This window comes from Micromys minutus, assembly GCF_963924665.1.
Source record: "Micromys minutus genome assembly, chromosome: 11".
Taxonomy (NCBI): Eukaryota; Metazoa; Chordata; class Mammalia; order Rodentia; family Muridae; genus Micromys; species Micromys minutus.
Window position 1 is genome coordinate 53,848,977 of NC_137980.1, and position 21,278 is coordinate 53,870,254.

The window sequence follows — 21,278 nt, forward strand, 5'->3', positions numbered from 1 at the left end:
GGGGGTGGGGGGGTGGGAGGGGGAGAAGAGGCGCGAGTGGCCGCCCCGCTCCCAGCGCTCCCCGCGCGTCGCCCGCGCGCCGGCTGGGCCTCTCTAGCCCGCGGGCGGGCGGGACCATAGAGAGCCCGCGGCACCGCCCCCTCCACGACCCGAGCGCCCGCTCGCGCGGCTCCCACAATGCACCGCACAATGGCCCGACCGCCGCCACTACCGGGGCCTGAGCGGGCCTGGCGGAGCCCGAGCGCGGCCCGGCCCGCAGCGCGGGGTCCCGAGCGCAGTGAGTGCCGGCGAGGGTCCTGGGGGATGGTGGGGAGCGGGGCGGGAGGCCGTCGCGCTGCGCCCATACGCTCGGCACTCGGAGCGGCGGCGCCCCTCACTCTGGGCCGCCCAGCGCGGTCGCCCACACCCCTGACTGGGGGCCCCCTCTGCGCTAGCCGGGCCCCGGATAGGCCCCGTGGTAACGAAAACGTTCCTCGGACCTCAAACCTGTGCCCAGGGGACCGGAACAAGCCTTTGAGGCTTCCTCCATTCCTAGACCTGGAAACTCAGCCTGAGGGTCCCCTAGTCTGGACCCCCCAAAGACTCCCTGGAGACCCAGATAACACGCAGCTAACCTTCCTCGGGATCGCGGTCTGGGGGGCACAGATAAGCTGCACCTGCTCCCACCCTCGGACACGCCTACCCCGACCCACATAACCTTCCTTTTCCTGCTCCAAATAGTCCGCTCTAAGCTCTAAGCTCTTTCGTTTTCCAGACTTTCATAAACTTGCTTTCAGGCTTTTCTGCATTACGTCGGGCTGAAGAACCCCAAATAAAGCCCTAACTGAAGTTCCCTTCCCAGTGATCATACTGTGGAAACTTTAGGCATTTTCCTTCGGGAGGGTCCTATTTCTACACCCTTTTGAAATTCAGAAAACTCGTGGAGCCCTCTTTCGACCTTTAGAATCCTCCTACCTCTTTCCCGTGGTGGTCTCTTAGAGACCCAAAATAATATGTTCATAGTTCTTCACCGTGCGTGCTTGCTTTTCCCATCTCAGATCCTATTAGACTTTTAGACCTACTATTGAATTTCCGTCTTTTCTCCACTCTCCACTTCCACCTTCCAATCGTGGGGAGAATTTAACATTCCACAGTACAAAATAGGGTGGTTTATCAACTGGTTTTAGGGCCAGTTTTTCTACAACTTCAGCCCCACGCTTCTTTCCAGCTTGGGACAGATAGGGGACTGGGCGGGGGGTGAGGGGGTGGTGTTCCTGGCTGCTGTTGGGAGTTGGTGCTTTCACCTGCAAGACTCCTGGCTTGTGTGTTTTTCCACCTGTCAGCCTGGGGCTGTGATAAGTCTGGCCTTGGGTTTCTAACTCTTTCCTCCTGGGGGAAAGGCTGCTAAGTTGGGGAGGGGTGGTAGGTGAAAATGAGGCTGGAGTGAGTTGCAGCCATTTGCTCAAGGCCTCCCCAGGGGTGGGAGGTAGTAGGAATCTGAGGAAATAGGGAATCAAAGGGACTCCAAAGAGGCCCATCTACACTGACAGAAGAACTACCAGCCCGAGAGTAAATCCTACCCCTGTTAATCCTGTTTGATGTTTCTTGGAATGATGCAAGTCATTGAGACTCTCAGGCCTCCCTGTAATTTAATTCTCCCACCATTCCGGAGTGTTGTGTGTGCGCTGGCCTTGGGAAGTGGGCAGCTCTTCCCATTCCTCCTTTCCTTCTCGATGCTTTCCAACCAACCAGTATGCCTTTGGATTTGTTGCTGTTGCCCAGGTCAAGGCCTGTTTTGTTTTCTTTTCCCCTTTAATGCTATTTATAATTTCCCAGTTGCTATTTTAAGTTCTTTTGAGGGTAGATTCCACCTCCAAGAACCTTTCTGGGTGTGTTTCCTCCTAGGCAGGTGTTGAATTGAGTTCTTCAGATCCCCAAGTAGCTCTTGGGCAGGAGGGATAAAAGCTATTTTAGGGTAGTCACTGAAGTGGAGCTGTTAATCCTCTGTGGGTCTCTTTAGTTAAGAACACTCGGAGATTAACCCTTTCCTTGCTGCAGAGTGGGCTGGCTAGCTTAACAGGATTTGATGGGGAGAGTTGGGAAAACTGGACTGTGGCGGCAGAAGGTGTGAGCATGCAACTCAGTACAAAGACCAAGATGATAGCTTTCCTTTGCTGGGTACTTAGAGTAGGCCAAACCCATTGCCGAGCTTTTTGCATACCTGACTAAAATAATCCTTCCAAGCAGACTGTGAGGTAAGTATTTTTAGCTTTACAGATGAGGAAACAGGCTAATAATGGAGAAAGAACGCAGTTTCTATAGAGATGATGTAACACCATAAAAACTATAGTTTCATCAGAGAGCAGCCTACATCACAGCACTACAGAAGACAGACAGGAGCTTCCAAAGGCCATACGATGTATTGAGCAAGCACTTTTACTTTGGGTATGGAGCAGTAATAGAAGAGGGTGTAATAAAATGTCGATCCTGGCAAAAGAAAACTCTGGCCTAGGAGGTGAAGGGTTTGTGTTTGTACTGAGGGTTAACAGTGAGGGAAAAGAGGAAGGCTGAGTTCTGAGATGTTGGGAAGGGAAGGAAACTGACTTTGAGGCATGAGAAGTAACACTGAAAGGGAGAAAGAAGTTATACTTAGTACTGAGAAGAATGGAAGCAGAGATGTGGCCCTCATGGGTTCTGTGTGTTCACATTTTATGTCCCTCTCAATAGTACCTTTTCACTTCATCCTCTAGAAAACATTTACAAGTTAAGAGAATGAATCCCGTTTAGAAATTGAGAAGAGTGAGGTTCAGAGGAATGAAGTAACCTGCCTGTGGTTTCACAGCCAGTGAGTGGTGGCTCTTCTGATAGCAAGTCCAAGGTTCTTTCCGTGCTGCCTCCCCCTTCAGATCAGATGCCAGAAGACTCGGGCTGAAAATACACTGAGTTATACCAGTAACTGGGAGGGATTGTGTTTGTTTTATGGAAACAGGTCTGTCAGCTTCTCTATAGCTACGGTTAGATTGTGAGACTAGAAGAACAACTTTGAAAGAGAAGCAAAATTCTTTCAGTTTTGACAAAAAGTCTGAAGGAATAGGTCTGATAATGAGTCAAATCCAGGAGTTTTTCTGGATCAAAGAATTATGCAGACAAAGAACACAATATGAGACCAGATCCCCAAAAGGTTCCTAGGTAACACCAGCAACTGTGGCTGCTCAGCAGCCTGCTGGCCACTGATTGTAGGCAAGGATCTTGCTGTGCTTTTTCAGAGGCCAAAGGGAGTAAGATGAAGGTGGCTCTTTTCTTTTAAAGCTATAACCTCATTAATGCTGATCAAGAGCACATGGTGCCTACCTTTCTCCTCTGGTTCTATCTGTGCATCCTTATGACCTCTTTTTAGCCACTAGCAGCCTGTTTCCTAGAAGCCCATTACTCACTCTCTCAGTAGCAGCATGCTAAACTGCTGTGTCTTGTTTGTGCATGTTCAACAGAACAGATGAGGTGGATGTGTGGGAGGTGGGGATGTACCATTCTCTTTCTGAGTTTGTGCGGAATTTCCAGAGTTAGGCTCCCCTCTTGTATCAACTAGAGTTATGTGACTTGATTTCCTCTAGCTGCCATTCCTAACTTCCAGAGGCTGAGATGCATTATTCAGATATGAAATTTGAGCAGTATTTGGCTTTTTGAAGGTTGGAGAAATTCTCTCTAAACTAGACATACATACTCAGAGCTCACTCTACCCATTTCCAAGGTATATAGTAATCGCTGTTATTATAAACAGGTAATTGCCTAGGATGGGGGATTTGAACAGTGAAAGCCAGCTATCAGAGGCCTCTGAGGTGTATGGCGAGCAGGCAGATATACTGACATAACTAAAAGGCTCAAGTGAGTCTAGTTTTCAGTGATTTCTTGCCCTTCCTAGTACATGATTTATGCAGATCTTTCTAGGCAAATCTGCACTTGTGATGGGGAAATGTTTGTCATATTATATTGTAGTGTTTCTTCAACAAAAGGAATGGTTCCTGAACAGGATGTAGCTCATGCTATGATGAGCAAAGCTCTCTGGGGCATGAACCCGCTGATACTATCATCTCGTTCATGGCCAGTCTGTTGGATGAATGGTCTCTGTGAGCAGCAGGTGCTAATTAGCTGAGCAAGCATTCCATGGCCTACAGCTAGTTTGTGCAGTTGAAGCTCTCTCCAGATTCTTGTAGGCAATTCCCAGATACACACCATCATTGCTCTCTTCACATGATAAAGCCTCATATCTGAATATGAGATTGTTGTCTCTGAGTTATTGTCAGGAAGAAGAAGTGTCACTTGCTGTCTTCCTCTCCTTAACACCACTTTTGCCAACAAGAGGAAGAATCAGATTTCAAGTTTTGGCTCCTTTCTCTGGAGCACGATGAACCCAGTTTAAACTAGAACTTCTGGATATATAAACTAAATCCCCAAGCATCAACTTGAGTTTAATGAGTAGTTTACCCATGTAAAAGAAAGTTGAGATTCCTTCTCTAGATGTTAGGTTATGGAAATGAAATAAATTCAGTACAATCCCTTAGAGAGTAATCATCTGTCGGAAAAGACTTAAGTTCAAATCTAAGAGTGTGTGTCTAGTAAAAAAGTGCCTGTGTGCCCTCAGTCTGTAGGGTGACCGCTCAGCACTTTGAGTTTCTGTGGTTTAAAACAAAACAAAACAAACAACTGTGCCTTTGGAAAAGCTGGTCCTGTAGAACAAAGGATCCAGAAAAGTAGAGGTCAGGGTAGGACCAGCACTAGTTTAGGGAAAATTCTGGGAGGCCACTGTCGTTTCCCCAGAAAGAACCTCCTGATGTCAGTGCTCTACTAAGAAACATATGGGACAGGGCCTGCCTCTTAGGAGTAAATTTTCTATTGAAAGGCTCTAACTCTCAGTTGCCTTTTGGGTAGTTACTATTTCTTTAGTGCCTCTGGTGAAGGGACTAGTAGAAAACAGATAGGGGATATGGTAAGGAGGATGAAGAAAGCTACCTGAGCTTTGTGGAAAGGATGTAAAGTGAAGAGAAAGTGTAGTGTTTTGAGCTTTAGTCCCTCAGATACATTGTCTCTTCTAGCCTAGAGTTACTAGTAATAACACCTGCTAAGCCCAGCTAAGCACCAAGCACCCTTGGCAGCTTTATTGCATGGCTGCATTGACTTCCATATATCATTACTTTTAGAAGTAGTGTTTGTTTTGTAAGGAAGGAAGCAGGTCAGGGAAGCAAATGCTTGTTGGAAAGTCACGCCGCTTCTAAGTGGGAGAAGAGGGCTGGGTGTAAGCTTGGGAGCTGTCTGGTAGCAGAACCTGTGTTCTCTTGGTACAGGGCTTCCTAACACCAGGTGCTCTGATGTTTCAGGTGAAGAGACTGTTTTCTGAAGGCTGCGTTGGATGCTGTGACTGAGCAGAGAGCCCATGAGAACTGATGGGGAGGCTTTCTGAATAACATGGCCTTTTGCCATTAGCCTTGCCATGACCACATTTTTCACCAGCGTCCCTCCCTGGATTCAAGATGCAAAGCAGGAGGAGGAAGTGGGCTGGAAACTAGTTCCCAGGCCTCGGGGCCGGGAGGCAGAGAGTCAAGTGAAGTGCCAATGTGAAATCTCGGGGACACCATTCTCAAATGGGGAGAAGCTAAGGCCTCACAGCCTTCCCCATCCGGAGCAGAGACCATATAGCTGTCCTCAGCTGCACTGTGGCAAGGCTTTTGCCTCCAAGTACAAGCTGTATAGGTAGGTGACACTACCATTCCTCTTTCAGTCCCCAGGTTCCCGGAGCTCACAACCAGAGACTCCACTGAGAATGAACGGTAAAGTTGTCCTGTAAGTATACTACGAACTCTAACCATTTGAAGCCACTGATTAAATGATAATACTGTTCAGCTGAATATGGAGGCTCATGCCTGTAATCCTACACAAGGCTGAGGCAGAAGAATCACATGAATTTAAAGCTAGCTTGGGTTACAGAGTGAGACTTGTTTTAAAAAACAAAAACACCCAGGGCCTAATGAACTGGCTTAGTGGGTAGGGGTGCTTGCTGCCAAGCCTGACAATCTGAGATCTACATGATGGAAGGAGAGAACTGACTTCTACAAGTTGCCCTTTGGCCTTAAGATACATGTATATATACACAAATGTAATAAATTTTTTTCTTTTAAACAGCAAGCAAAAAATATATATATATAGTGTTTGTCTGTTTTAAAACAAGAGTTCCTTATGTAGCCCAAGTTAGCCTAGAATTCTAAGAGCTCCTGCCTCATTCTCTAATAATGGTGATATTTTTTATTGAGACACTGGAATCTGATGAGTTTAGTTTAAAGCAGCTACAAACAAATTAGACTGAACATTTTTTCAGTACAGCTTTCTCCATTCCTGCTAGACAGGTTGTCAGAATCTTAGCCAGAAGTTAGAAAAGGAGACCTTCTGGTCCAGTCTGTTCGTTCTAAAGCTGGGGTTCTCCTGCCCTTAGCCAGGATCACAGAGTGTGTTGGTCCTCAGTTATTTCTGTAGAGTCCCTGCTGTTCTGTGGGGCAGCTCCTTTCCTGAAATTTGTAAGTCCAAGAACCCTTACTTAAAGTGAAAGAGAATGTGAAAGCCCTTGTTAAGGCAGATAAGAGCAGCTTTTCGAGGGAAAGGACCTGATCCCTGCCTTTCTTGTACAGGAACCCACTTGCCCTGGTCAAATGAAGTAGACTAACCTGGTGCAACTAGCCATTCGTCTCTCTATTATTAATCTCCTGCTGTGTACCAGGCATAGGGCTCATTGCTACCACAGAATAGTGAGCAAGGATGGGGGTGCTATTGTTTGTTCTTGCACACAGGTAAAAACTTTGAGTATACTTTCTCAGTAGTGCAGACAGAGAATAAACATGTAAATAAAAAGAGGTGACCACAGAAAGAACCCCAGTTCCTCATCTGGAAAACAGTTGATAGGAAGGATCTAAGATAGGCATCGAGTTATGAAGAGGCCAGGATTGTTCTCAGGACAGTTGTATGGACTTAGGAATGTATTGATTCGATGTGCTTCTATGTCTTAAGGGTCCCTGGTCAGGGTTAGTGGTGGACTGAGTACCAGTGAGAAGCTTCCAGAAAATTTCTGGTCTAAGAGGCAAGAGACCTGACAGAATTTACTTGTGAAATTTGTTGAGTTTCTGAACTTATTTGGGCTTTTTTTTTTTTTTTTTTTAACCTGCAAAATAAAGAAAACAGATGGAGTCCTTTAGCACCACCTTTCAATGCCATCCTGTTGGTATGTTACAGAAGGTTGATAATAACCCTTATAAACATGAACACACACATAACACAGGGTTATTCTGTGTATAGAAAAGGTAATGATGTACTGTCTCAAGAGGGTCAGTGTTTAAATATAGCCTCTGCCACTGACTGACTGATGGGTAAGGCTGCCCGATGCTTGGCCCTTAACTAGAGAACAAGGTTAATAACAACTCACCCACAGCTTGGCAGATAGTGAGCCTTAAAGTCTTGGTGAGTTGATGAATGTATATGGAGCTATGAAGCCAGTTCCTGGACTCTGAGCTGCTTTCTGACCCAACAGAAGCATGTGAACAGTAGGAACTAAGCAGTTGAAATCATACATGGGCCTGCAGTGAAAGATGAATTGTCCTCACACTCAACACTGCTGTTCCTCTCCCAAAGGTGGATTCATTTCTTGCGAATCCTGTAGACATTCAAATGTGTATTCTCCTTTTGGTTTTCAAAGGGGATTGTATTACATGCACTGTTGAACTTCCTTTTTTGACTTGGCCTTGTATGTCTTGGGAACTTGTTCCAGATCAGGAAGTTTACATATATTTTGTATTTCACTTTTCCCTTTATTGTATCATTTAAAAAAATAAGTGTAAGCTTTTGAAGAGGAAATCATGCACATGACTCAGAATTCAAAAGGTATTAAAAGGCTTGTAATGAAGGTTTTCCCTCAAGTCCATTAATAAGCTATACAGTTCTCTCCCACCCCTCAGGTTTCCAGTGATGTCAGGTTCTTATTTGTAAGCACACAAAAGCAAACATATTTTTAAGTAGAGAATGTCATTGTGTACAATTCCTTTTTCCTCTTTATGTTTCTAAGAAGCTTATTCTTTGAAGGTACATATAAAGCTCACTTTTTAAATACTGGAGTCATATTACAGACTTGGCAATTATGTAACCAGTTCCTATTGGTAAATTTAGGTGGAGCATAATTTTTTTGCTACTAAGACCAGTGCTGCCAAGAATAATAGTACAAATATGATGTTAAAAGGATACTGGTAGAACATCATTAATACAGTATTCTGTTGCATTGCTTTATTGAAGAATTCGTATGTAGTTTCCTGTTAATAGATATCTGATTGTCTTGTTAGCCCTTTTGAACTTCCCCTCCTTCAGTTCTCTCTCCATCTTACATCCACAGGCACATGGCCACCCACTCAGCCCAGAAACCCCACCAGTGCATGTACTGTGACAAGATGTTTCACCGAAAGGACCATCTGCGGAACCATTTGCAGACCCATGACCCCAACAAAGAGGCCCTCCACTGCTCTGAATGTGGTAAGAATTATAACACAAAGCTGGGATACCGTCGCCACCTGGCCATGCATGCTGCCAGCAGTGGTGATCTCAGCTGCAAGGTGTGCCTGCAGACCTTTGAGAGTACCCAGGCCCTACTGGAGCACCTGAAGGCTCATTCACGCCGGGTGGCAGGAGGTGCTAAGGAGAAGAAGCACCCCTGTGACCACTGTGACCGGCGGTTTTATACTCGGAAGGATGTTCGACGGCACCTAGTGGTGCACACAGGTCGTAAGGACTTCCTGTGTCAGTACTGTGCCCAGAGGTTTGGCCGCAAGGACCATCTGACACGCCATGTCAAGAAGAGCCACTCACAGGAGCTGCTCAAGATCAAGACAGAGCCAGTGGATATGTTAGGCTTACTTAGCTGCAGCTCTACAGTCAGTGTAAAGGAAGAGCTGAGCCCTGTGCTTTGCATGGCCTCTCGGGACGTGATGGGAGCTAAGGCCTTTCCTGGCATGTTGCCCATGGGTATGTATGGTGCCCACATCCCTCCCATGCCCAGTGCGGGCATGCCACACTCCCTGGTGCACAACACACTGCCCATGGGTATGAGTTACCCTCTAGAATCTTCTCCTATCTCTTCCTCAGCTCAGCTCCCTCCAAAATACCAGCTTGGATCTACCTCATACTTGCCCGACAAACTGCCCAAAGTGGAGGTGGATAGTTTTCTGGCAGAGCTTCCTGGAAGCCTGTCTCTCTCATCGGCTGAACCTCAGCCCGCCTCACCTCAGCCGGCGGCAGCTGCAGCCCTCCTAGATGAAGCACTGCTCACCAAGAGTCCCGCCAACCTCTCTGAGGCCCTCTGCGCTGCTAATGTGGACTTCTCCCACTTACTGGGCTTTCTTCCGCTCAACCTACCCCCATGTAACCCACCAGGGGCCACAGGAGGCTTGGTCATGGGCTACTCCCAAGCTGAGGCACAGCCTTTACTCACCACTTTGCAGGCTCAGCCTCAAGATTCCACTGGAGCTGGGGGACCCCTGAACTTTGGGCCTCTGCACTCCTTGCCTCCGGTCTTCACCTCTGGCCTGAGTACCACCACCCTGCCTCGTTTCCACCAAGCATTCCAGTAGCCCCCATGAAGATCCCCCAACTCAGTTTTTTGCTTTTGCCAGGGAGCCTAAGTACCTACCCCGTCCACCTCCCCATGAAGGCAGCTGAGCTTTCAGAGCTGGGTTCAAAAAGAAAATTCTAGCGTCTATATGGAGCACTTGGTTTGGGGGTTCAGGCTCCAGGATCAATCTAGAGGGATCCTTGAACCCAGCCCCATGAACAATCTTATCATAGGACTTTCAGGTATTTTTACTTTTATTTTTTGATCTGAACTGGGAGCTATATTTAGCCCTCTGCCTCTCCAAAGCGTCAGAACCACCTTCAGTCTGGAGAAGGGAAAGCCTCTTGGAGACAGAGGGTTTCAACTTATATGACCTCAAGAGAAATAGCCTAAGAAGCCCGCCTTCTGGTCCCAACCTGCAGACTCCCCAGCAGTTGACTGTTTGAGTCCCTGCTGTGGAAGGTTTCTTGACTATCACCTGCTTCCAGATACCAGGCAAGAAAGAGGGCCTCTATTCTTAGCCATCCCACCCACGCTACCAACAGCTCCACTTCAGTCAGTGTTGTCCAGCAACGGTACCGTTTACACAGACACCTCCGACACACCATTTCACCTCCCTTGCCACACTGTTAGCCTTAGAGTGATTGCAGTGAACACTGTTTACACACCATGAATCCATTCCCACCAGTCCATTCCAGTTGCCACCAGCCTGAACCACTCGGTACCTGGTGTTAACTGGAGCCCTGTTTACAAGGCGGAGTCGGTCTTGCTGACTTCTCTTCACTTGAGGTCACATTTTTCCCCCGTGGGGAAATAAACTGACTTTGGACTGCTTCAGTTTCTGCCATCTTCCATGACTGCTTCTAGTCCTGCCTTCCATGGCAGTGTCCACAGGAGATAGGCAAGAAGATTGGAGCAGCTTTCTCACAGGTCTGCAATTTGGGTTTTCTCCAAGTACATCATGACACCTTCGTCCTCCTGAACTGGAGAGGGGAAGAAATGAAAGGCATCTCATATCCACCATTTCCTCAGTCCCTATCCCCACCCTGGACATCATGAGCTGTTATTTGTCTTGGAAGGAGGGGTTCTGGGCTTTGAGCTGGATAGCAGAGGAGAGGGGTGAGCCCTTCGTTTGTTTCCCTTCTGCTTGTCCCTTTTCAGGACATAATGGAACTGTCCGAAGAAGAGTTTCTAGAAAGTTAGGATTGGGCAGATAGTTGAGTCCTAATCTATCAAATCATTGTTGCCTCTCATACCAAAATGTTCTTACCCAGTGTCCCTTCCCCCTTCTCCGCTTTGCAGTACCCATGGACTCTGGGCATGGGGCATTGCTGTCTGTGCTCTCCATTGAGGACCTTCCACCTGCCATGGTCCCCTCAGTTGCCCGTAGTATCTAGCAATGTTTCTTGCAAGAAATTAATAGTTCTGCTGACTTGGAGCTCCCTGCCACAGACAGCACAGCCCTTGCCCAGAACCAGCTGAACAATTCCTAACCCATTTCATCTCGGTTCTGTATGGGTTTTTCCCATGCATGGAAGGGAGGCAGCTCAGGGACCACCACTGTGGGACCTTTTGAGACACCTCTCTGATTCAGAAACACACTTCTACCTCTTTACTGTTAACTCCTACAGATGTAGCCAGCAACCTGAGCACTTGTGTTAGTGGTGCCTTTTGCTGGCTTCTCCACTAGGGTTTCAGGACAGACTACCTAGGAACTGCCTCAATCTCCCATCAGTTCTTCCCTGCCCCTCCCTCTGTCTAGATTCACTTCAGTTTATTGTTGGGAACTATGCAGGTCCAAGACCTGGACTCTTGCTTCAGCCCAGGCCAGTACTCCTTGTTTGAGGTGAAAGCCTTCAGTTTAGCTCCCTGGCCCTTGTATGGAAGCAACGTGGAGTGAATGAGCATGTTTTGACTTAAGCAAGGTAGCTTGGAATACCTTTTTAAAAAACAACTGGATATAAATATGTCTGACAGGATTGGAATCAGACTGTGATTTGCTTCTAAAGATTAGTTTCATGAGTCCCAGGGACTAATTAAGATTTATTTTTAAAAGCGTCTACCTTGGTACGCAACCATCTCCTGCATGCTATGCATGTTGTTGGGACTCGTATTACAGGGAATGGCATGTGAGAATCCAAGTGGGACTCACTGCTGCTATTCTCCTTGTGTTTGGTCTTCGCTAGACCCAGGCCCCTCTCTGCCCTTCCTACCACCTCCCTATAGCCTCAGTTTCAGAAGCCAGTAGCCTCCAGCGCAGAATATAGTATTCTGGGCTGTCTGAGAAGACCTGTCCTCCTAAGCTTATCCTTCCCTTGGTGCTCATAGGACAGCAGAGCACCTATTGTAGATCTTGTGATGGGGCCTTGTTCCCACTGCTGATCTTTCTTTGTTGTTTTTTCCTATCTATCCTTCCTGTTTCTCCACTTTTCTCAGTGTCTTCACTCTAAGGACTTTTCCTGTCACTGTGAATTTTGCTGGTTATCTGCCTTCAATTTTTGGACCACAAACCACCCTGCAGCTTCTTAAACCTTTTCCCAACCTACCATCCAATGGAGCCTTTTTGGCCAGTTGTTAAAAGGATAGGAATCATTTTATTCTGTACTTGGTGCCCAAACTCATTTAAGTACCCCTTATGAGGCCAAGAGAGCCAGAGGGTATATGCCCAGGACAGGAGCCATGGCATGTCGCACAAGCCAATCAGGGACCAGAAAAGAATGGTGTCCCTTTCCCTGTCATGTCCTCGAGCCTGTCAGCAATGAACTGACTGCAAGGGGATAGCCCTCTCCACCTGCACAGCAGCCTGTCAGAGTTGAAGACTGTTCTGAGGGGCCAGGGACTGACATGCCCAGGTGTCGGCTCAGAGGATCCTAGCACCATCTTAAACAGGTGGGAGGCAGGGAAGGGTGCACCCGCATGTCTTTCCCCGACTTTACATGGTGTTTTGTTAATGCAAATCCGGGAAGCAGGTGTGATTGCTTTTTGCTCGTAGATATTGTCCTAAGTTGAAATCCCCTAAACCTCCCTTAGTAGCCTTTAAGTTTTCCATTCCCTTTTTGGTAGCTGTTTTCTTTACCCCTTCTCCATGATTAAAAAACAAAAAAACAAAAAAGCAAAAACAAAAAAAAAAACAGGTTGTATTATACAGGATCAATATTTTGCTTTTTAACAAGGATATTTATGTAATAAGAAACTTTGCCTTAGGCAGGTGTTGGCCAGAAAAGTCCAGATTTCTCTGTGACCTCACCCTGGCCTCTCCTGGAGCTCTGAACCTGCTGTGGAAGGAAGTAGCTGTGACTTTAACCTCTGGAGAGTGGGGTCTGTGGTGTGGAAAGGGTGTTCACTGTGTAATCTTGGACTGAGTGGAGTTGTTCTACCAACTTGCTTCACATGTCACTTGGCGTCCTCCACCAGTTCTCCCATGCGCACCTCTGCATGTCTGGCACTAGAATTCCTGAACACTACTTCATACCCTCTCTCACTCCCAGTTGGTTGAAGCTCTAGAGCCACTCTTTCTTAATGCCAGATTATTTAAAGAAAGAAAAATACAAGACAAAAACCTTCTAGCACTTTGTAAACACAGTGAATAACCTCTTGGAGTATTTTTGGCTTTATATAAAACAAGGTTTTTAATTGTAAAATATAAGTGCCATTAGAAAATGCACAGGGCATATCTTTGTTAAAGTAGATTTTTCAATGTTTTACAGAATTAATTTTCAAAAAAAAAGTTTTTATAATGAAGTTGTTTATTAAAAACTTCTGAATGATGTGCTTTGCAGTTTTGAACCTATTTATTTGGGAAGGGTTGGGGTGACCCAGAAATTGTGAAGAGTGAGAATTTTTAGGCATCTTTAGCATCTGAAGTGTCCCAGTGAAGGTAGGGCAAACAGTGGATCTTAACTGACTTTCTTTGAGGTAAGTGGCTTCATTTTGCCCATTAATTTTGGATGTGAGTGAGGATCAGAAAACCCAGATCAGACAGGCTTTACACAGTTACGTAACTGAGAATGGCAGAGGTAGTTCAGGCTCCACACTTGTTTTGATGTGGAGACTCAGATGTGCTGAATCTCGGCATTCTTGGTTCCTTGCCCTGTTTTGTCTGCTTGTGACTGTTCTCGGACCCTAAAAAGGCTCTCTTTTAGTGTCTTGGCATGGGTGGTGATTCTAGATGTCATCGTGCAGTTCTGACAGCAAGAGAACCCTTGATGGCTAGGACCCAGCTTTACAAACCTGTGCTCAAATACTGATAGTGCTTTCAGGATGATGTAAGCTCGCTTGACACTATCGCTTAGCTTGTCTCTTCACAAATTGGCATCATCCCAGGCCTCACTCTTTGCCCTGAGATTTTCCTCATCTGGGAGATTGGAGCCAGTGTCAAAGACAAGTGGTTACTTGGGAGTCTAGCCCTAGAGATTATGGGGCCAAAAAGAAGCAGCGTGCAGGTGTTTGGTGCACAAAGGCAGAGGGTTGATCTCAGCCTCTCCCTTGACAAGTGTCCACTGTCCACTGCAGTGGGTCCGAACCCTAGCTAAGGTTTTCTACTTTATTCTCTAGATGGTGTATGTCCTGGGAGAGGTCTAGGGGTTTCAGATGAGGGAGCTGTGATGTCTTTTGATGAGAAAGGCAGAAGGCTTATGGAGGAACATTTAGGCAGAGATGGGGGGCATTCTAGGGACTGGCCTATACCACAAGTCTGGGACTGAGACCACAGAAATGCAACCACACTTGGATTGTGGAGTGTAGGGCAGTTCCATCCAGGCTCTCACACACACAGGCCCTGACCAGAGCACTTTTTTTTTTTTAAGTGTCTCTGTCCTAGTTTGCTTTGTTAAAATAGTGACCAAAACCAGCTTAGGAACAGGAGGGTTTATTTCATCATACAGGTTATAATTCATCATTGAGGACTTGGTCCTGGAAACTGGACAAGGGAATGAGATGAAGAAAGGACAGAAAGGTGCATGGAAAACTGGGATTAGGGTGGTGCTCCCTCTGCTGAAGCCAAGCCAACTGCAGCAGTTGTAAACTGCATGTATTTTATTATGTACAGTAGGAGAAGGAAGGGTAAGTTAGTGTTGGTAGGAGGTCTCTCTGGGCAAGCAGTCTCAAGTCTCAAACTGTAAACGTCTGGGAGGTACAAGCTGCAATTAATGCTTTCTGTACACTTCCCAGCATTCCTACACAGGATCAGAGAGAGGCTTTGGCAGTTCCTATAGGCCTGAGGCATTGATCCTTATCAGTAATAAACATTCCATCAAGGCTTCCTCTGTTCCTCACAGCTAGTTCAGCTACCTTTCTTACACAGCGCAGGCCCACCTGACCAGGGATGGTACTACCCACAATGGGGCTATGGCATTCCATATCAATTAGCAATCATGAAACCATAGATGTCCACAGGCCCACAGGTCAATATGATGGAGACAATTTCTCAGTCAGGTTTTCTTTCCCAGGTGTGTCAAGTTGATGGCCAATGTGGCCTCGAACTCATATCTGTCATCCACTCACCCTACCCCCATCCCCTTTCTCTTGTGTGCTATGCCACCTTGTTTGGACCTCCCTTTGTATGTAGCAGTTTGAGTTTTTTTGAGATTTCATTTCTCTGTAGTCCTGGCTGCTCTGGAACTCACTCTGTAGACCGGGCTATCCTGGAACTCTGAGATCCCTCTGCCTCAATCCCTTTAATCCCTGTGCATGCTGGGATTAAAGGTGTGCAACACCATCAGCCAACATATCTGTAGCCTTTAACATCCATCTTAATGAAATGGCTGTTGCTGAGCAAAGGGAAGCCCTTGAGTCTGGGCCATACGAAGCAAGGTCCTCCGAGTTTCAACCAACAGTAGTCCAGGAGAACCCAGCTCCTGCAGGACCCAGGTTGTTTACTAACTAGTTTGGAGCAACTTTAGATCTTCCCTGGCCTCGGACCCTTCTAGTGCCTTCGAGCAGCTTCGTTGCCTGTTAGGTTCATCTTAGGTCACAGTTTGAATCTGTTAAGCCCTCTGCCTATGCCAGAATAATAAATCCTGTACAAGACTGCAACTGCCCTATCTGCCAGCCCTAAAGCTACAGAGCCAGGAAAGGAAAACAGTCCTCCCGTGTTGTGCTGGCTGTGAAGCAAGGTTACCACCATGTCTGCGAATTGGGCCTAACTCCTAATGCCTGCCCTTTCCCTAGTCTATATCAGCCCTGCATTTTTTCATCACTTGCCCTACTAACCTGGAACCAGTTCTGTTTGACACGGGTGGTCTCTCATCTTACCCGTCCCCTACAGTGGAGGGACCCTAGCAAGTCACATCCGGCAGGGAGTGCAGGGGGCGGAGCTCGCCCCAGAGAGGAGACCCTGTGGCAGCCCACAGCACACTACAATGACACCACACACTACAATCCTACCGGTGCTTTCAAGGCCGCTCCAGCCAGAGACTCAGCAGGTGATGGCCGGCGAGGGGATCTGGATTCTGGAGCAGGCCGTGTGCCTGCTGCCCATACAAGAGTGGGATGCACTCCTGGCCCAGTCCAATGTCCCTGGAGCTGGGATGCTTAGGCCCTGCGACCCCGCAGACAGCCCCGGGAACCGCACTGCCCTCCCCAGAAAACACCAGAGAGAACCCCGCCTCCAGTGTTCTGAACCTGGGTAGCTGCGAGAAGGGCTTGAGTACAGGGGTGGGGACCAAAGGGAAGGTTGAGGAAGTGACTGAGGGAGACTCAGAGCCTTGGAGGAGCCTGCAGAGGCGGGGGAGAAGCTGGAGCTGGTAGCGGAGGCCCTGGCAAGCCTGACCTAGGGGCTCTCATCCTGGACCCTCTAGAGGCCATTCAGTGGGAGTCAGAGGCGGTGAGTGCCCAGGCCCCACCTCCAGCTGGTGCGCAGGTTTGGAAGGATGCACCTAGCCTTGTAGGAGCTTCATCATCCAAAACATTCCAGGCTTTTGGGTCACTGCCTTCCTGAACCACCCACAGCTATCAGCTATGATCAGCCCTAGGGATGAAGACATGCTTGGCTACCTAATGAATTTGGAGGTAAGGGAGCACACCAGAACAGGTTGCAAGTTCAAGTTCCTATTTGGGAGCAACCCTTACTTCCGAAATGAGGTGATCGTGAAGGAGCCGGGAGCTGTCCTCCTCTCCCATCTGCTGGCACCAAGGCCAGGAACCTCCGGCCTTGGTGCACAGGAACCGGGACACTGTGCAAAGCTTCTTCAGCTGGTTTTCGCAGCGCAGCCTCCTAGAAGCTGACAGGGTGGCCCAGATCATTAAAGATGACCCGTGGCCCAACCCTTTGCAATACTACTTGCTGGGGCAAAGGCCCTACAGAGCTAGAAGAAGCCTCGAAAGGTGGCCAGCAGAGGCTCCACCTAGGCCCTATGGGTTCCAGTCTGGCTAAGTCCTGCTCAGATACTTGATGCTTACGTAGGACTCCTGATCTCTGCCTCTCAATCTACCTGTGTCTAGGCCAGTGCTTTGCTGTCTGCTCTCTCCTGTGAATTCTGACTCCTCATATGCCAGTGTACTTATAGCAGGCACCCAATGCTGTGGATTTGTACTGTCATCATGGGTGTGGCCTGGACCCACCTGTAAAACATGGCCCTTCATTCACTTGACACTGTTACCCACAAAGCTTCACAAGGACCAGTTCCTGTTAGAGGCCTAGCACTTCTTGCTGCGCTTGACAAGTGCTGACTGTCCCAAACCGATGAGCATCACCTAAAATGAAGTGGGATATCCATGGCTTTAAGACCACAGACAGAGCAGCTCCTACCAACTGGACTGTTGAGTATCTGCAACCTGGGCAGCCAGGTGATCAGACATGGGTGAGGCCTAGGGCCTGAAGCAGTGGGCAGTACTGTTCCTGATCATACTGTTCATCTCGTCCTGTGTGTCCCTCTCATAGTCTGCTGCTGACTTGTGAAGACCTGTGTTGTACCCTACCCATGCCTGGCCATTACCTTCTTGAGTTTTATCTTGTGCACCGTCGTCCCTGTGGCCTGCTTCCAGGTCTGTAAGGGTCACCTGTCAATGTAGTGAGTGTTCCTAATACCAGAGGTCACATCAGGCTGGCAAATCTGGTGTGTGCTCAAAGAAAGGAGCAAGAAGCCTCATCCCCAGACTTCTTGTCAGCTTCTCCTACACCTACCTGCTTTTCAGCTGCCAGGTTTGTGGGTTCTGGAGAAGGGAGGCTTCTGGCCATGACATAGGTCTCTCTCTCTCTCTGGCTTTTAATGGGGCAACTCTGGAACAAACAACTGAAAATGCTATTTTTAGTCAAATAGCTGAGGAGACCCTTTCTTGAATTTACCTGTCTCCAGCACGGAAGTCTGGACTATGAACTGCCAGCGCTCTCGGCCCCCCTTGCTCTGATTTCTCTAGCAAGGCTTAGACTATTCAGAGTGTACAGTGTAGGGATGGAACAGTGACAGTTAATCACTTCGTTTTACACTGGGTTCTTTTTTTTTTTAAGATATATATTTATTTATTTTATGTATATGAGTACACTGGAGCTGTCTTCAGACACACCAGAAGAGGGCATCAGATCCCATTACAGATGGTTGTGAGCCACCATGTGGTTGCTGGGAATTGAACTCAGGACCTGTGGAAGAGCAGTCAGTGCTCTTAACCACTGGGCCATTTCTCCAGTCCACTCTGTGTTGTTTTAAAGAAACTTTAGTCTCCCCTCCTCCTCTGCCCCCCTACCCCTTGTGGGTTCCTATAGATAAAAAAGCCAAACTGCACTGCCCCTCCGAGTCCCCTCCAGGTTGTCTATTTCATGAAAGGCCTTGCTTTCCGCTCCCTAGGACATGGAGACATAAAATAATGGAGATGGAGAACTCTCAGTCTTTGCCAGCTCGCTTTCTTTTGACTCACCAATATATTTTGTAAATTAGAAGAGAAACATAACATTACCATGGCGTGGCTCTTTTCTGGTTCAGTAATAAGCTTGTATGGGCAGGAAGTTAATGTGTTTTCCATTTTGCGCCTGTTGAGTAAGACCCCATGCATCATCAACTTCTCGGCTTTTCAACTGAAAAGTTGAGCGTACCAGCCTGCTTGTGTTTAGCTGAGGACATTTCTAAGACAGCTTTGCACCTTACAACTGCTCTGGACCACTTGGACATTTGTGACTAGTTACTGCTGTTATTAAGCTGTGGTCTGGCACTACAATTTTATCTTACAGAGTTTGAAGCCTGTGATTTTGTAGGACTTAAGGCTGGGCATTATTACTGTGTTCTGTGAGAGTAACCCCCAGAGGGGACCCTGAAATGGATGGTTGTGTTGCTTCTGGACCTCCTGAGCCATAACACAACTGACCTGTTTCCAAATGGAGAAATGTTCCCAGGTGACATTGTATAGTCAGGAGAGGGTTTATCGCCTACATTTATGATAAAGAATAAAAACTTTCTGATCTGGCAGAAAAAAAAAATAATTTAGGTCATATTATTTCCTCTTCCAAACGCCTCTGTTCACAAACAGGCAAGCAAAGGAGCCTCCCAACTCTTATCACAAGTACCCAAGCCCTGCCTTTGCTGGTCCTTGTGGCCTCCCCACACCTTCTCTCAGCTCAGTGGTTTATTCCCCTCCCCCTGACACACGCATGCACACACACGCACACAGTGCCCTTTGTCATTCCTGAGATGCATCAGACAGGCTCCAGCTTCTGGAATTTTGCACTTGTATTTCCTCTTTCTGGAATTTTCTTTCTGATACAAGTCTGGGTCCTTCGGTTTATTCAGGTCTTCACTATTTCTTTAAAGCCTTCCCTGCCTCCACCTTGGGGATTTTCCCTTTATCACACCTAGCTCTGCAATGCTGTTTTCCTGTCTCTTCCCTCGATCCGTGAATCAGGAGAGCAGGGACTCATCCACCTGCTGGTTTACTCCCCAACATCTCCCACTTATCAGCTTGGACGAGTGACCTTATCCGAGGGTGTTGGAGTGCTGTGTGAGGTTCTGACAAGATAAAGAACAGGACACAGCTCTTGCCCAAAGGACTGCAGTAGGGTGGAGAGGGGTGGGGTGATGAGGGGTGACTATACAATTTGCCATTCCACTGGAACACATATGCAAGTGAATAGTCAACTCCTAGAAATCACCAGGGTAGGAGGCCACACCTGCACCAACAGAGGCCATAATTCAATCCAGCATGGCTGAAGCTGACGGGAAATGGAAGACTTCTCTGGTACAGAATTCTGAGGGTGGCCTGTTTGAATTTTTGAGACAGTGTCTCATTATGTAGCCTTGGCTTGCCTGGGACTGGTTAATATAGCCCAGGCTGGCCTCAAACTCGCAGAGATCTGCCTGTCTCTGCCTCCCAAGTCCTGGCATTATAGGCGTGCCCCGCATGCCTGGCTTTGAGATGACCTTTGAGGAGTAGGCAAAAGTCTATTCAACAAGCAGTGTTCTGGCAGGGGATGAAGCTCAGTGAGAGAGCTTAGTAACCTAGCTTGTGCGAGGCCCTGGTTCCAACCCAGCAGTGCAAATAAATACAATAATCCAAAATACAAATACTGGAAGTACAGACCTGGACATATGAAAATACAGTGTGCTGAACACCTGATGTCTGCCTGCCGGACATGCGGAGGGCTGGGTGGGTGGGTGAAACCAGTTGGGGTGCCAGATGTGGCTCGGAGGAAAGACTGGCTCACAGAGAGTTAGCAAGGAGAGGACAGTGCTGCTTCAGACCCAGTGTCTTCAGCTGGCCTTATCCTCCACTCCAGTCTGTAGCTCTTCCCAGAAGTCTCCAGGGTTCCCACAGCCATTCTCCTACCTCCCAAGTACAATATGCACTCCCGAGTACAACATGAACTTTGGCACCAGCATCTGGCTTTGCTTCTACCATCTGGTTCTCCCCTAACCCACTCTGGTTTCTGAAGACAGGGTTTCTTTATGTAGCCCTGGTTATCCTAGAACTTTCTCTCTAGACCAAGCTAGCCTCGAACTCAGAGATCTGCTTCTGCCTAGGATCAAAGGCATGTGCCACCACCATCTGGTTGGGTTACTCTTTTATGCCCCAAATCTGCCCTTGCTGTTTGTAGGGGAATCAGTAGAAAGCATTGTAAGGACCAGCACCCAGTAGGATTTGCCTGCTTTGTGCCTGCTGGTTGGGCTACTTGGGCTTCTGCCTAAGTTTGGGCTTAGCGGCATTGCGTCCTCAGCTGCTGGGTGGTGACGTTAACGTGAAACAGGTGTTTTACCCATTGCACAGTCTGTGTCGGAGGTCTCTACCAACTCAGCCCCGTGGCCTGCCTTTTGGAGCATGAACCTTGCCCACAGAAGGAGCCCAAGCCTCTGCCATGTTTATTTACCCACATCTTAACAGCCTCTCTTCAGGTCCCTCCCTCAGCTCAATAGCCACCTGCTATTACAGGATACCTACTGTGTGTTGGGAGTTTACATGGCTCCAGCAGCTACAGTGGCCTCCTAAGCCCGTGTCTTTCTGTTTTAAACCCTCCTGAGCTCCCTTACACAACAAAAGCAAACCAGCTCTGCACAGCTTGAGATCCTTAAGAACTGACCTTGGCTCTCCCTCCTTCAGATAGCCTTCCAGCAATGCCAGTCGAAACCTGGGGTTTGAGACCTTGCTTCCTGTTCCCTCTGCTTGGGTCCTTCTCCGGACATCAGTGCACTTGTAACATTTGAAAAGGCATTTCACAGCTTCAGGGAAACCTTTCTGGACAGTACCATAG

At 47.7% G+C, this 21,278-nt stretch overlaps 1 protein-coding gene and 1 pseudogene across 2 annotated transcripts; both read left to right on the forward strand.

The window, feature by feature from the left end:
* Positions 1-185: 185 nt before the first annotated feature.
* On the forward strand, positions 186-9,771 carry PLAGL2 (PLAG1 like zinc finger 2). Its single transcript, XM_080925615.1, has 3 exons — positions 186-277; positions 5,352-5,724; positions 8,399-9,771. Exons 2-3 carry the CDS (start codon positions 5,465-5,467, stop codon positions 9,627-9,629), a joined length of 1,491 nt encoding a protein of 496 aa, XP_080781741.1. The 5' UTR covers positions 186-277; positions 5,352-5,464; the 3' UTR covers positions 9,630-9,771.
* Positions 9,772-16,035: 6,264 nt separating this feature from the next.
* Positions 16,036-16,982, forward strand: LOC308427310 (putative testis-specific Y-encoded-like protein 3; annotated as a pseudogene). Its single transcript has one exon. The product of its transcript is annotated as a putative testis-specific Y-encoded-like protein 3 (transcript).
* The last annotated feature ends 4,296 nt before the right edge of the window (positions 16,983-21,278 follow it).

Bases quoted from the DNA above. Each gene is read 5' to 3' on its own strand.
- PLAGL2 (XM_080925615.1), top strand. From the start codon at position 5,465: ATGACCACATTTTTCACCAGCGTCCCTCCCTGGATTCAAGATGCAAAG. The intron at 5,725-8,398 runs GTAGGTGACACT...TTACATCCACAG, and splicing joins TCCAAGTACAAGCTGTATAG to GCACATGGCCACCCACTCAG.